The sequence below is a fragment of the Ahaetulla prasina genome, chromosome 1 (assembly GCF_028640845.1).
Source record: "Ahaetulla prasina isolate Xishuangbanna chromosome 1, ASM2864084v1, whole genome shotgun sequence".
Taxonomy (NCBI): Eukaryota; Metazoa; Chordata; class Lepidosauria; order Squamata; family Colubridae; genus Ahaetulla; species Ahaetulla prasina.
In genome coordinates, this window is record NC_080539.1 from 339,770,807 (window position 1) to 339,787,392 (window position 16,586).

Genomic DNA, 16,586 nt, shown 5'->3' on the forward strand with positions numbered 1-16,586 from the left:
GGAAAGGCAGCTGTCCTATTCTTAACCTTCATCCTCTGCCAGTAAATGCCTGACAATTAGGAGGAGTAAAATAGCAAGGTGTCTCACCTCCAACTTCCACTACCACTCTAAAAGTAGCCAGAAAATATAGAAGACAGAAATTGATTTTTAGGACATAAATAAATCTGGACTTATTTTCTCATCTGAACTATATCCACCCTTTTCTAGAAACACCATGTAACTCAGAGGTGGGTTTCAGCAGGTTCTCACCAGTTCTGGAGAACTGGTAGCGGAAATTTTGAGTGGTTTGGAGAACCGGTAGTAAAAATTCTGACTGGCCCCACACCCATCTATTCTCTGCCTCCCAAGTCCCAGCTGATCAGGAGGAAATGAGGATTTTGCAGTAAACTTCCCCTGGAGTGAGGTGGGAATGGAGATTTTATGGAATGGAGGAATAGCCATGCCCACCAAGCCACACCCACAGAACCGGTAGTAAAAAAATTTGAAACCCACCACTGATGTAACTTATTCTTCTTCAACGTGCTGGCTTCTATTGTCTTGGCTATAGTTCCCATTATCCCCAACTGGCATGGTAACAGGAAATACACCCTGGAATGCAATCCATCTGGAGAGAGAATCAGGGCAGGGAAAGCCAATGCGAGGCCTGTGGTTTTAAAGTCAGCACAGAGTTCTGGTTGCGGAGAATTTTGGCCTCCCATCCTGTTGATCACTTGCTGGTGGGTTTTAGAGCCATACATCCTTCCACAGCTATATTGCCCAAGAAAGGAGAAGAAAGAATACTGAGGTTATTAGATGACAAGAATCTAGTATTTATTAATAAAGGTGAATATTTGTTGCTCGGGGTTGAAATGAGGGGTCCTGGGTGCTCTCTGAGTTGGGTTGTTTTTTTGCTAACGTTTCATTACATGAACTAAGTAACAACATCAGTGCTTACTGATGATGTTACCTAGTTTGTGTAATGAAACGTCTGCAGGAAAACAATCCAGCTCAGAGAACACCAAGGACCCCCCCTAGTATTTATTGGATGCCTGCTGCAGAAAGAAAGACTGGGGGTTGACTAGAGGCTGTGGCTTTTATCTGAAAGGTTTGGTTTTCTGCAGAGGAAAACAACTGATCTTTCGGTGACCAAGTACATCTTCAAGAGAAAACCACTCAGGATAGAGGGGTAATGGTCTTCCCAACATGTGACCACCACTTTTTTTTTTGTCACAACAGTAAATGCAAACATTGATATAAAACAACACATCATAAAAATATATATATAAGTAAAAGTATGCAACAACTATATTAATTCGATATAATAAAAGGGAACAATAGGACAGGAACGGTAGGCACTTTTGTGCACTTATGCACGCCCCTTATAGTCCTTTTAGGAATGGGGTGAGGTCAACAGTAGACAGTTTTTGGTTGAAGTTTTTGGGATTTTGAGAAGAGACCACAGAGTCAGGTAAAGTATTCCAAGCACTGATGATTCTGTTACAGAAGTCATATTTTCTGCGATCAAGATTAAAGCGCTTAACATTAAGTTTGAGTCTATTGTTTGCTCTTGTATTATTGCGACTGAAGCTGAAGTAGTCTTTTACAGGAAGGATATTGCAATAGATGATTCTGTGTGTTAAACACAGGTCTTGTTAAAAAAAAAAAACTTAAAAAATAAATAAAACAACCCAGTCAACCTACACTCCAAATCAGTTGGAGGTGCAAGCCTGCTATTCCTGCTCGAGGAGAGGTGAGTAAGCAAGCCTGAGTAAGAAAAGCGGCTACTCCTGTAGCCGCACGCTTTTGCGCTCGGCTTTTCCTTTCCTCCTTCGGCGGACAAACGGTTTGGCAACTGAAGGCAGCGGTCCTTTCCAGCGCCTTGCCTGCCCTCTTCATGTTTGGCACGGTGAAGGGGGGACGGAGTGAGGGGAGGGTGTCCAAGCTTTATTGTTAAAGCGTCGGAATGGAGAAACGAAAGAAAGGCACCCGTCCGGAGTAACTGCCGCCTCTCCCTCGAGCTCTTCTGCGGGCCCTCAAAAACGTGCGGAAGGGCGACGGGTTTTTTTTTTTCCCCTTTGCTAAAATGCAAATTTTTTCCAGGCTCCCCGGAGATGTGACCTCCTCCCTCGAGTAACCGCCACTCGACTTGTCCCCGGGGAGAAGAGAAGCCGAGGCTGATTTATTGGAAATTCCACACTTGCCGGGAAATTTTCCTCGAGCCTTTTGGCTTATTTCGGGCAAGGCGGAGTTTCCAAGCCATTTACCACCACCACCACTCTCGCCACCACCCCCCTCGCCTCCCCGCCTCCTCCCTGTGTATATAGGCCTGAGCGTCAACAGCTTCTGCCAAAAGTAGAGCGCTTGTATCATCGGGCCGCCGGTGGAGAAAGACGGTTCCTCGCCTGCCAGCTCTGACTTCCAGACACCGAGTAAGTGGTCTCCGACGCGCTTCTTTTCGCCGTCTGTCCCTTCGCGCTGGCTTACCCAATTCTGTTAAAAAGATCTAGCCCTCGGATTGTGTTTGCGCCACCCACTCTAAACTTGGTTACTTTTCCCCTTGGTTATTATTATTATTATTATTATTATTATTATTATTATTATTATTATTATTATTATTATTATTATTATTATTATTATTATTATTATTATTATTTGCATCTTGTGCAACTTCAGCCCGTTGGTTAGTTCATGATTTAGGGGCAAGTCCAGAAAGTGAATGTAATGTATGAACGCAATGGGAGCGGCGGATCTCGCTAAAGTTTTCTCACCCATCAACCCCGATCTGGTTTATTGTCGCCTTTTCCTTTCTGTGTCTGCTGCCCTTCTCCTTCTTACTGGAACTGCTCAAGGGAGGGCAAAGTAAACATTCTACAAGTGTTTGGGCAACAGCAAATTCTTTTAAGTGTACAATGATAGACTTTCCGGGAAGATTCCCCTAGCCTTCCTATCTTCAGTCTGGCCCAGTTTCTCTTTGGAAAAACTACGAGCAGTGGGAATTAACTTCCAGGAGCTTCTCGGTTGACTTCAATTGATTTAAGGCCTCCCTGGTAATCTATTAAATGGATTATGGCAACTATGGCCAGGGAATTCCCATAGACAGGAATTTGCAGAATTGGAAACCACATGCTAAAAAACCTATAAAACTTAGGCTTTTGTGCAAATCCAGCTATTGGTGGCTTGTAAACTATGATTTATGGGTCGTCTTTTCTGATCTGATGGTTTCCAGATGTGTTGCGATGGCAATTTCCATTGTTATAATTTTATTATTACTATCCCACACATTCAGTAGAAAGGCTTGATTAATGTAACATATGCATTCTGCCGTGTATGGCTTATTCAGTCTAACAGTTTAACAAACCACAGCTTAAAACGTTTGAACAAAACTGCAGTATTTCAGTGATGATTAAAAAGTGAGTTCATTAAGGGGCAAGTCAGTATTAATGGTTTTTAAATTTGACTCAATCAACAGGTGTACAATATTCTAAATCACAGGCACACCATGTATTCAGGTCTTATATTACATATTTTATTTATACATGACAAGAAAGCCTAAATTTGTGGTGTGTTTAAGACTTTAACCAAACCAGGCTGGCTGGTTGAATTGTCTCATAGTAAACCAGGCTCTGAAAACAAGATTTAGCTTGTAAGGAGAATAATCTGTCAAAGACCATGGTTTGATTAAAACACTAGAGGCAAACCATAGATGGAAGCAAGTTTTTCTTCTTCTAGTAGAGGTTAGGGAAGGACGGGGCAGCTGTTGGGGCATAGAAAGAAATCTGCTTATCACAGAATTTTATCTGACTCCAAATATCCTCTCACATCAGCAGCCCAAAGAAACCACAGAATTCCAATTTCCATGGGCAGTGATTCAATCAAGCAAGTGAGCCAAGCCACAAAACACAGATGGGGCTGAAGATAAAAAGGTCATCTTTAGGACTGGAGGTTTTTTTAGATTCATTCAGGAGGCTTGAAATGCCAGGTTTTTTTCTTTTCATTTTAAAAGTGTAACCTTTCTTCTGAAATAGGATGAAATAAAACTTTCATTTGTGTTCATAATTACATGCTATTCATAACCCAAAGGGCAGAGAGTCAGCTTTATGCAGTCTTCCTTAACTGGAGACGTTTCAAGCAACTCTGTTTATATTGTTTGATGAAAAACATTAAAACCACAGATCAATTACTTTAGTTTAGTTGAAATTAGTGAAATTTATGAAAGTACTTAACTTATTTGATTGGGATGTGTTCAAGTAAAGATTTTGTTCTAGTGTCAAATGCTTTTTTTCTTTTCTTAAATACCCTCCTCCTTACTTTTTGCAAGCAATATGCTAAAACTGGATTTTAAAATAGCATTAATAAAACTGATTTGATGCACTTCCGTTGTTTATATTTTGAACAGATTTTTATTTACATCTAATGTTTTTCACATGACCGTTTGCTTAATGACAGTTCATATTAACAAAGGTCTCATAAAGGGTGCTTTATGACTTGTAAAGCACCTCTGAGCATCACAAAACATTGCACCAAACCCTCCCAGTCACATAATCAGAGTACTAAGCAACCTGTTCACATTTATTTGCCAAGTTTCCTAGGAACATGTGATTGCCATTTGCACCCCTTCCTTAGAAAGTCTGTGGAGAAGCCATCAGAGAAAGTTGTAGAGATGTTACTGGCAGCTAAGAGTATGTCCTGTCATCTCTGGGGCTGGTTGCACAGAGCTGAAATCCTTCAGCAGAGAATCAGTTTCGTCTAGTGCCGTGATGGCAAACCTATGGCATGCGTGCCACACACAGTGCCCTCTGTGAACACGCGAGCCATCGCCCCAGTTCAGCTGCCCCACTGACTACCTGGTCATCAGGTCTCTGCCGCACATCCACGGGAGGCGGGGCATGTACAGGGGGCCATGCACGCATGGGCGGGGCATGTGCAGGGGGCCATGCACGCATGGGCGGGGTACGTGCACAGGGCAGGGCACGTGCATGCGTGGGGGCATGGGGCGTGCAGGGTCCATGCACCCATGTAAGAGGGTGGAGCGCAACCGGGGGGGGCACGTGTGCATTGCACTTTGGGCACTCGGTTGGAAAACCACTGGTCTAGTAGTCAAGGCATTTCTAGTTCTAGTAGAAACTGCTGGCACACTGAATTCTAGTCCCATTGTATGCATGAAAGCCATTTGAGGGATAGCCAGTCACTCTCTCTCCATTCAACCCACCTTGCGGTGGTTATTGAGGAAAAATAGGAGGATGGAATATTAGGTATGTTCACAACCTTGAGTTATTTATAAAAAATGAAAACTAGGATGAAAAATGTGTAGTCTTTTAAAACTAATTAAATTGAACGACTTTTGAAAGTATGTATTCTTTTGGAACAGCATTCCCCAACCTTTCCAGCTTTGCGGACCGGCATGGGTCTGAGGAGATGGTTGTGCATGAGCTGCGCACCGGTTCTGAACAGGCCATGGCCCCAGGGGTTGGGGACCCCTGTCTTAGAATGTATAGATGTGTTGTGGGGGAAAATGCAATTCATTGGGATGGATTGACAATCCAGTGTTTAATCGTAATGGCTTTTAATATAAACTATGATGTTATCCAGATGTTTTAGACTTCAGTTTCAATCAATTCCAGGTAGCATGGAATCGCAAGGAATAGTTCACACTATAATCCAAAGAAGGCACCATTGTTTAGGCACCTTGCTCTGAAGGAGTTTTTTAAAATGTCTGCATTTATAGACCTTCTGGAGTGTAGTTTAGGAAAGGAAACAGTTCACATCATGTGTACTTTCCCCATAATTCTTAAGTAGCATTTTAAACTTGGAAAATTATAGAGCCATTGTTTCTAAGATGCAATTAGAGCTGGATTACGGTTCTTCCCTTGAGAGACCTGCTGTAAATATTTCCCTTTTTCCTTCAGAAGAAAAATAAAAAATGGTGGCAACTGCTCATGTATTTTTCAGTCCTTTGCTTTAGGTCGCTATACATTTTCTCTGCCTTACGGGGAAATTTTGCTTTATAGTCTTATCAGTTGTGCATGGATTTAGCAAGGGAAAACATAAATCTTTTGCATAGATAATTAAGAATACACAGACATTCTCCTTGCATTATCTGTATTGGAAGTGGACCAAAGTCAGCATTATTTACCAGAATTAGCTATAGTCACTTGCAAAAGTCTTTCATCAGCAGAATATATTCTTGATAGGATCATCTGCTTTCATTGCATATATTTAGGTTTAACCCAAGATACATGGCTGAGATGGAACAAACATTGCAATGTATCCTGAACTGCCACATTGCTGCACAGTCACAGTCACTTGAGGTTCTCGTTTAATGACCCATGAGGCCTTTGTTTAACAACCGCAACTGGGATTGCTGGAAGTGCTGTACCTAAGCAACATTTTCTTGTGACATGAGTTGCTTAGTGATGATAATTCCAGCCCTAGTTGCTATTGTAACCTGAGGACTGTCTGCACAATATTGAAACCTTTTAACTCATAATATCAAAAGATATTTTATAAACCTACAGTATTTTATCTATTTTGCTCACATATTGTAGAATACTATAGAATCCAAATACTCTAACGTAATGTTAAACATTATAATTTGAGCCTCAGAATATTTTTACCTTCTCAACTAATGGGGATACATTGTATCCCCACTATTGGGGATACATTGACATAGTATACTGGGAATGTTTTATCTCTGTTTTCCTATAATATTACTTGTCTTTTTATTTAGTGAATGGAAATTATGGAGTCTGATAATTTCTTAATATAATTTGCAGGGTCTTCCATAGAAGAAGATGCTAAAATCAATGCCCCTTTTCTATAGCAGTCCTCCAAAACCTGCTAAACAGACTAAAAACAAGATGATGGCCAAAGCTTCGACATCTTCTGAATCAGAACCTGATTCATTGTCAATTGAATCATCCTCTGAAGAAACCCATCCAAAAAACCACATGAGAACTGAGAACTACAAGCAGATTCCTTTGGAACTCACTGGAACAGACCATGATAAGGACAAGCAGAAAACAGGACTGAAAAAAAAAATTGTTCATTATTTATTTGACAGAGGTGGGAAAAGAAAAGAAAAGAAACCTCAGGAGGAAAACTGTCAGCCGATTACAGGTACAGAATGATGATCATATGGAACAACCTGTCACTATATATTAGGGGTCTCCAAATGGCACCTTTAAGACTTGTGGACTTCAACTCTCAGAATTCCTCAGCCTGCCAAGTGGAAGCCCCTGCTATATGTTGTAGTCCAGGTTGTAGATTTACAAGAAGAGTTGGCAAGGTAGGCATCAAGCATTCAAAGTATTCTAAGTGTCATCCACGAATCTCAGAACTGAAAATGTTTTTAATTGAACGGTGAAATACAAAATTTCAAAAGTGAATTGGCTGAATTTTCATTAGAATTAGCCATCTTGAAAATTTCAATCTTGTTTTATAAAATTATATCTGCTACCATGCAAGAAAATGACATCTGAAGTAGTTAGTGGACTTTGTGTAGACAAGAAGGGTCATGTAGACTATCATGTCCAATTTGATGCTTAATGCATGATATATGAACTTTTTCATCCCTAAGGACAGACATGATCTACAAAAGAGAAGGGGCTTTTTTTTTAATGAGAGAGTGAGAGAGAGAGAGATTCATCCATGATTCTCCATGAGGTGCTTGTGATAAGACTTAGTTTTTGAATTCCTTGCCAAAAAGATTTTTCTGACATTATTACTATCAATCTCTTTTTAATTGATTATGTGCCATCAACTCAGTGTCAACTCTTATGATCACATAGATTTCGTCCAAGATGATCAGTTCCTAACCTGATCCTTCAAGTCCTTCAGCAGTGTACTCATTGCTACTGGCTGTCACTCCCAAATAACAGACAATACTTTTGTATCCATGGAATATAAATTCTTTGTAGCCCAGACAGAGCAATTACCGTATATACTCGAATATAAGCCGATCCGAGTATAAGCCGAGGTCCCCAATTTTACCCCAAAAACTGGGGTAAACTGGGGACTCGAGTATAAGCCGAGGGTGGGAAATGAGGCACCTACCGGTTGAAACCCTCCTCCTCAGCTGAGAAGGCTGGCGGCTCCCCCGCCCCGCCCTCTCACTGCACCGGCAGGGCTTCCCCGCGCCGTCCGGTAAAATGTGAAAAAAAGAAGAAAAAAAAACTCGAGTATAAGCCGTATATACTCGAGTATAAACCGAGGGGCTTAAAAAAAAAAAACAACTCGAGTATAAGCCGTATAGACCCGAATATAAGCCGAGGGGACGTTTTTCAGCACAAAAAACGTGCTGAAAAACTCGGCTTATACTCGAGTATATACGGTAAATGTATGTAAATTACATATTGATATAATTCTGCAAATGATCTTAATTGAGTAAAATATTTTTATTAGATTTCGAACATGCCTTTCATTCAAGAGCTATTGACACCATTTGTACAATAATGCCATAATGCAAATTATATAACTCTCTAGAAATGAGATATTTTGGATTCAGTAGACATCCAGAATAACAGATATTTCCTGAATGGTACATTACATTTATTTTCAAAATGGACTGATCAGTTCAACAAAATAAGGTAACAGAAGGAGACTATAACTTGAATGAATTAGTAACCTGTCAATCACGTGACATTGATTTCTACTTTGTTTTGCCAGTTGACCAAATCAAGGCGCTGATTAAGAGCCAACATTTTTACGAAGCCAGTCAACATCTCATCATGCAAAAAAAATTTAACAGCAATCTGGACAGCAGAAATGATGAAGAAACATTGGGCAATCAGACTGAAATTGAGGATTTATTAGAACTTTTATATCAAGAGGTCTTCAACATCATACAGTCATCTATCAGCATAGCATCAACAAAACCAGAATTGCTGAATAATGCAGTGAGAGCAGTTATTATGTGGGTGGAGGAGGAGGAGGAGAGATCTATTCATTCCCAGCTCAAAACATGGAAAGAGGAATGGAGGAACACTATCCAGAAATCTGTAGAAGAACGAATGAGCACACCTCCTTTGGTTTGTAAGAAGGACCTCTCTACCACTGGTAACACTTTCTTGCATATGGGTAAGACTATGAAGAATGACATGATCACAGTGGTGCAGCATATTAAATGCCATTACCCTGAGCATTTTCAGGTGTGCAGAACTTATGCCACGTTCTACCACCATTACTTTTCATCTCAGATGGAGAGATTTGCTGAGCTTGAATTGAACAAAGATGACAATTACCTTCTTCTCAACTGGGCACATAATTTATATCCAAAGTAAGTAATGATTTATACTGTATCTGGGTTTTTCTGCAAGTCTTACCAATTTAGACCCCAATCTATTCTAGGCAAGGTACAATAAAACTGGTGTGCAATAGCACTTAGACTTATATACCGCTTCACAGTGCTTTAAACCCCTCTCTAAGTGGTTTACAGTGTCAACATATGGCCCCGGTGATGATCCGGGACAAGGCACGAAGGCCACACAGCCAGCTGAGAGTTCAAACTCCCCTTTAATGCTCCAAATTTTCCCCAAATGCTCCCACATTCTTGGCAAGTCCCAGAGCAAAGTTCACACACACACTCACACACACACAGAAGCCTCTGGCTGTGCGCAATCCAGCAAAGGAAAGAAACCGGGAAATGAGTCCACGAAGCAAGGAAAAAACAAGCAGTCCTGCAAACTCCAGATGTCTGCAATGGCACACAAAACTCTACAAATTCAGTGTTTGTTCTCAACAAACATCCATCCCTACAGTGTCTCCTTAAATCTCAGTCCCCAGGTGTGCCTTGTGAAGAGGGGCAGGATGATCTCCTGAATTGTCAGGTCGCCCTGTGCTGTTCTCGCCTTCTCTCCATTCTCCATACTCTGGGATCAGGAGGGGGCGGTCTTGTTCATCACCTGAGCTCCGTCACTCCTCATTTCCACTCCTTGCCTTCTCTCAGTCATCCTGCCCCCGTTTCTCCCTGCTAACAAGCCGGCCTAGTCCTGAGGAGCTCTGGCTACCTCGTCCTGCTCCTCTCCATATTCCTACAAAGCCACCCCCTCAATCTCCGTCGGCTCCATCTCCAGCTCGTCATCATCTGCAGATTCAGACTCCGACGGGGGCATGACAGCCCCCAACAATCTGGGTCCTCATTTTACCGACCTCAGAAGGATGAAAGGCCGATTCAACCTTGAGTGGTTAAGAATTGAATTGCTGGCACTCAGCAGAATTAGCTTGCAATACTGTATTCTAACCATTGTGCCACTACAGCTGTTAATAATAAAGATATAATAATAAAGCAAAAACAATATAATTATAAAAAAAATAAAAAAGGAAACAAAAGCTGATGGTGGATCTGATTAAATATAATTACACATAATTTAGCAGTGGCCCAATCAACATAACCATAAAGCCTAGGAGAACAATTAGGATATTAAGGCTTTCCAGAGGATGGAGACCACGCAAATATAGGGAATCTCATTCCAGATGCAGGCATCACTCAAGAAAAGATAAGATTTCTGGGGTCCTGTTAGACAACATTGTTTAACTGAAGCAACTTGACGTCCACCAAAGTTTATTGGATTGAACTAGTTAGTATGATATCATGGAAGATAAGCAGTCAGTCAAGTAATCAGGCCCTGCACCATATAGGGCTTCATAAGTCATAACATCTTAAATCAGTCCAGAAACATACCAGTAATCTATCCAATAACCTCTTGATGTGGAAAGTAATTGGCCTTTAGTTTTGAGATTCCTATTAAAAATGCATACAAAAATGGAAGCATGAAAATTCCATCAGAATATGTTAAAAATAGGCCTTAGGGAAAATTGCCCAAATGCACATTGGCAGGGAAATATGAAAATACATGCTTCTGAAAATAGGGATTATCAAGAAGTTTGGCAGTCTTGAAAATATCTAACCATAAAAGGCAGACTTGAAAATATCTAAGCTGCCCTCAATTACCATTTGAGAAAATAGAACAATGACCTGGTATGGATATTCAAAAGCAGTGTCTGTTTTCAATGAACTTTGAACAATTGTCCTCAGTTCTCCCCACTAATTCAACTCCAGTGCTTTTTAGATTTCTTGCCTGTTGCAAGGTGGGTTCATTTAGCCTTCTTTTAAAAATCTTGTTTTTAATGCATTTCCCATTCTTGTTTCAGTAGCTTGGATTGTCACTATAAAGGTTGTCAGTATCAATTATTTTTTGAAGACTAGGAGTCTTTAAAAGTCAAATGTGAAATGTTGGTTGTACAATATGGGTGGTTTTCACATTTGAATCCAAGCATTCTGTGGCAAATAGCCTACTTTCACATCTGCTTTATATTGAGAGTTTTTGGGAAATTGAATCAAACAATGAGGGAAGAATATGTTACCAACTGATGAGATATTTTTTGGCTATTTCAGGGACATTAAAAACAACAGTGTTTTAGTTAAAGAGTTGGATGAAGCTAGTCTTGGAAACTTGTTGTCGTTGGGACAGATCAGACAGCTTGAACAAACTTACTTGACTCATGAAGTGGTAAGAATTCTACTTATGTTTTACTCCATAGCTTTTCAAGTTAGTTATGTTCATATAAGAATTTGTGCAATGTGTTACATTTGTTCTTCAGTTGTAGATTTAACTTGTCACTTTTCACAGTGGTTGAGTTTTCACATCTCACCCATCTGAGGGTCAAAAAAATAATCAAGGTAGTGGGTGCAACCTCATGATCAAAGCCCTGCTTTTTTTCTAACACATAAGGACTAAGCTTGGATTCTATGTTCACACCTACCATGTTGGCTTTTTGGGTGGCCCCACCCACAGTCCCATGTACTGCAGCCATCCTTTTGTTTCTTTAGCTTTGATTTAATGTGGTATGTAAACAAAACCACTGTGGTTTGTAAGATGCTTCTAATTTAATCTTACACTTGAAACTAGACTACTGTCAGCTACCCAAGTGAAGCAGACAAGAAATGCAACAAGGTGAGCTAAACCTACTTTATTACAAGGAGACATTAATGAAATCTTGCAAGTCTGAAAGTGCAAATCTCCCACGGTCTCTTTTTGCCACCTGATTAATTAGAGCAGATTCTTTCTAAGTTTATTTCTCTGCCCATTGCTCAGTTATGGACTACTCCCCTTTTTATCTGATTGTTCCCTAAGCAGCATCTCTTCCCCTCTTCCATCTTTCAGGGCAATTCCCACATTCCATTACAGCTATTTCAGGTTATTCAATACTGCACTGCTAATACAATGGGAAAAATACAATTATTGGGTTTTTTTCTTATTGTTCTTGGGTAGTTTAGAATTTGGAATGTAGATGCAAAGATGTTTCTGCTCCTTGCAGTCCCACGCTCAGCACCTGACGTCCAATATACAGTAGATGCCAGAGGCCAGAATTGGATAATGTTTCCCTGGTGCTGATGTCTGTCCTTCTTCCACTCACATATTCCCAGAAGAACCTCGTTAAGAAGCCAAGGGCTATTGCAGGAAAGTTCATATATAGTCCTAAATATTATAGGTCAGGGGTGAAAGCTGCTTACCTTCCTTACCGGTTTGGAAGAGCACGTGCCGTGCCTTCGCTTTGCTCACACACACACGCATCAAATGCGTGCATACACCCTCTGTGCATGAGCAAAACCTTTCTGTGCATGCGCAGAGGGTACAAAACACATTACTCCCTGGTTAAAATCAGGAAGTAATGACAGCCGGGCAGGTGGGCGGAGCCTTGCATTGCGATTGCTACTGGTTCTCTGAACCACCAGCCAAGATTGCTACCGGATCGGGTGATCCAGTCCGAACCAGGAGCATTTCATCCCTTTTATAGGTGCTGCTATTTTTTATTATTATTATTATTATTTACATTTATATCCCGCCCTTCTCTGAAGACTCAGGGTGGCTTACAGTGTATAAGGCAATAGTCTCATTCTATTTGTATATTTACAAAGTCAACTTATTGCCCCCAACAATCTGGGTCCTCATTTTACCTACCTTATAAAGGATGGAAGGCTGAGTCAACCTTGGGCCGGGCTTGAACCTGCAGTAATTGCAGGCTACTGTGTTCTAATAACAGGCTTCTTACCAGCCTGAGCTACCACGGCCCCTGCTATTACCAGAAAGGGTAACCACTCTTGTATGGGGGACTTTCCAGAAGACATTGTTGCGGATGGACCATTTTGGCTCTTTATTAGCTTTCATTCCATAGCCCCTACATAGCTCAGTTGGGTAGGCAAAGGCCTATTAAACTGAAACCCAGCATTCAAAATCCTTGTTCATGAGCTACTTTTTTACTTAGTGGAGGAATTGTAGCATAGCGTGCAGCAGAGTTGCTATTCATACATTTTAAGAGTACTTTAGATTTAAATATATATGCCTTTCTAGAGAGATAGCTGCTAATTGTATATTTTGGTCTTCTTTTCTCACAAAGGATTTTGTTAGAAGTTGTCTGGACAATTGTTTGAAAATAGAAGTCAAGAGCTGGACACAAGGGGCAGCACCAGAGATATTGGATGATTATTATCATAGTGAATTATCAATAGATGCTATAAAGGTAAATAACAAATATTTTATATTTGTGTATTATGCAATCAACTCCTAAAAATTGTTCCAGGACCGCAGCATTCCTGTGGAAAGATCCATAATTATAGATCTACCCTGATAGGGGAGGCACCTCAAGAAGGCATTCCTGGACATTCACAGTAATCTTGGTTCCACTGGATCTTTTTTTTTTTCCTCATCAGCCCATTCCCAGTTCTAGCACACTATTATAGTTGAATCTGGCAGAGTAATTTTCAAGTAATTTCAATGGAAGAATTAAAAGGAAAATATATGCCAAGACAAAAAATGGAAAGCAAAACTATTTTTGTTTCTATCTTGACTACAGCAAGTCAATAAAACTTTGAAATAATGGATGGCCTGATGTGGAATTTTCTAATCACTATTAAGGTCACTGGTACATTTGCAATACTCCTACATTCAACCATTTCATTCCAGATCTTTGGACTGCCTAATAAACTCTTAGGTTGATTTATTATTGAGAATTGTGCAAACAGATTCCAGATGTTCTTATCCATGGGTTTGATTAAGTTCATTTTAAATACATTTTTTTCTATGATTTGAACCCTGTTCTTCTGACACACATATTCTCATATTCTCACACAATTGCTACTACTACTCCCCAAAATAACACTACATAGACCTACAGACCCTGGGAAGTCCCCTATCTATAACATTTCCCATTCTTTGTCAGAATGAAAATTAAAGATAGAAAACTAAAATAGATTTGGTCTGTTTTACTAGAGAAAAGCAAGCAAGTTTCACTAATACGTTGAAGGTTTACTGACAAGGAATAGGTTTTTTTTAATATATACATATATAGAATTTTATTTTAAAAAGAGTTCAAGCAAATTAACTGAAATGTGTATTCCAGTTAAGAGACCAATCCTAACTAGACTCCCAATGAGATTAGTTGTAAATGCAGATACAGAAGGTAGAGAATCAAGGCTGAGGTCAAAGAGTGGGGACATGCATCTGATGCCCAGCAGTGATGACATGCCCGCTGAATTCTTGTCCATAATAGTCTTCTTTTAACTCATTCATGTCTAGCTTCCCAATCCCATCCTTTCTGATTGAGACTTTTTGATTGGCTCTTTACTTTGGCTGCTTTTTGCCTTTTTTCTTCCTAAAATGGTAATCTTGCAGCCCTACCTCAAGAGTGCTCAGGTTTTGTGCTTATTCCAGGCAACCAAGAAATGTTTCAGTAACACTGAAAGCTTCCTCCTCCTAAACTGCGATCTTCACACCTGCTTCCTGCTTTACCTCCAGCCACAGATTCTGTAGAACTTCAACCAATTGGGATTTCCCCATTTTGCATCACCTGACAGTGGAACAAACCACATCCTATTGCAACTTTTAACTTGGCAGGTTTAAAGAAACAAAGTTGCAGCTCCAAAATATGCTTTAAAAATTAAACAATACAGATTAAAACATAGCAAACCAGTGCAAATTCCAAAAATTAAATTCCAGTTTCAAAGTTTCCCAATGTCATACTCATATTTTTCATTTGAAAGTGTGCTGACACAGGTCCTCAACATTCCTGATAATTGGAGTGGAGTCACAGAGTTCAGCTTATAACGTAAGCAGGAAGTACTTAATTACAGAACTGGGAAAGCTTGTCATTCTGGAACAGAAATGTGGAAACTGTCACAAACATCCTTAGGAATTTCCTGGTTTCAATCAGTCTGGAAAAGGAAGCTTGCAGTACTAATCAGAGGGGATTGGGCTGTGGAGGAGTGGTTTGAAAAACATGGACAAAAAGTAACATTTGAAGGCCAAAAACAGAAGCCGTAGTCTATTTGTTTCTGGAACCTTTTTTTTATTATTTCATTTTCAAATGGTATGGATTTCTTTCTGTTCCTTGAGATTATCCCATTTTGTTTACTAATAAATCTTCTTGGTATCCTGATTATGCTTGCAGAATGGGAGAGTTATGTATTAAAAAGTTAAAAGTACTAATTCTTTGATTTTTTTGGGGGGGATGGATGTTTTAGGCTATCTATGGAGCACAAAAACGTGCTGAGGGCATCACTCCAGAGGTGGTCTACCAAATGTCAGCTTTACTTTTGAGAGAACTCTTGACTTTTCTGCAATGGTAAGATAAGCAAATTGTTGGTAAAGTGATATCATGGCATGCTTGGCTACCCGTGTAAAGTTACTAATGACTGTTTTCATTTTTATGATCTCTGTAGCTACAAGAAAGAACTGGAGACATTCATTAAAGAAAACAAACAGAATAAATATTTTGAAGCGATAATAATTGCAAACATTAACAATTTTGAGAATTTCCGGTAAGAACAGAATGATAGTATTACAAATTTCTTACATAGCAGGGTTGTGCAAAATGTTTGAACCTTCTCGGGTTTTTTTTCTTATCCATAATCTCTTCTACTGCATTATTTACCCCGAGCATTCTTCTTCAAATTTCTCATTAGTATATAACTACACATTTCCATAGCAGTTCATAATGTAATTCTTTCATTCCCTTCCAAGCCACTTCATCATTCCTACCCTTTTCTTGCATCCATTTTTCATTTTTCTTAGGAGATTCATCTTATACTCTTTCCAAATAGGAAAGAGTACAATCATTGTACTTTCTCTCTAGTTTCTTTCATTTTCCATCCTTTTCATCCATGTCCATTTTCTCCCAAAACATACCATATTATTTTCAGAAAATTGTCTATCAAACAGTCTGGTCTCATCCATGTATCCTTTACTAATTATTTTAATCGTTCATCATAAACAATCAAATCAGGATATATGGTTAATTTTTCCAGGTGTACATGTATGAATACACTTAAATCATTTATTCGGAACAGAAAGATCTGTTTCTAAACAGATATTATTCTTATTCATTTTTGTGTCTTCAAAAGGCCAAATGTTTTTTCTAAAGGTTCTCATTTGGTTTCCACTATGTATTCATATTGTCCATCAGAATAATTATTTCCTCCTGGATCACATCTGTACAAACTGTTACATGTTTAATTCTTCTACGACACCATTCAGTGAAGAGTAACATGATATATCACCCACAGATATATCTACTTTTATACATAGTCATGTATATGCATAATGTGTATCATT

The 16,586-nt window shown here is 39.6% G+C and overlaps 1 protein-coding gene across 2 annotated transcripts in view; it reads left to right on the top strand.

Moving 5' to 3' along the window:
* The first annotated feature begins 1,817 nt into the window (after positions 1–1,817).
* LOC131187942 (tumor necrosis factor alpha-induced protein 2-like) overlaps positions 1,818–16,586 on the top strand; it is a 32,829-nt gene continuing 18,060 nt past the window's right edge. The window contains exons 1-7 of one of the 2 annotated variants that reach the window (XM_058162771.1): positions 1,818–2,408; positions 6,753–7,095; positions 8,644–9,253; positions 11,372–11,486; positions 13,375–13,497; positions 15,497–15,597; positions 15,695–15,793. In XM_058162771.1, the coding sequence (XP_058018754.1) occupies positions 6,771–7,095; positions 8,644–9,253; positions 11,372–11,486; positions 13,375–13,497; positions 15,497–15,597; positions 15,695–15,793 (1,373 nt within the window). In that variant the 5' untranslated portion in view covers positions 1,818–2,408; positions 6,753–6,770. The remainder of the gene's footprint in view (positions 2,409–6,752; positions 7,096–8,643; positions 9,254–11,371; positions 11,487–13,374; positions 13,498–15,496; positions 15,598–15,694; positions 15,794–16,586) is intronic. The other variant, XM_058162770.1, reaches the window with a different exon arrangement.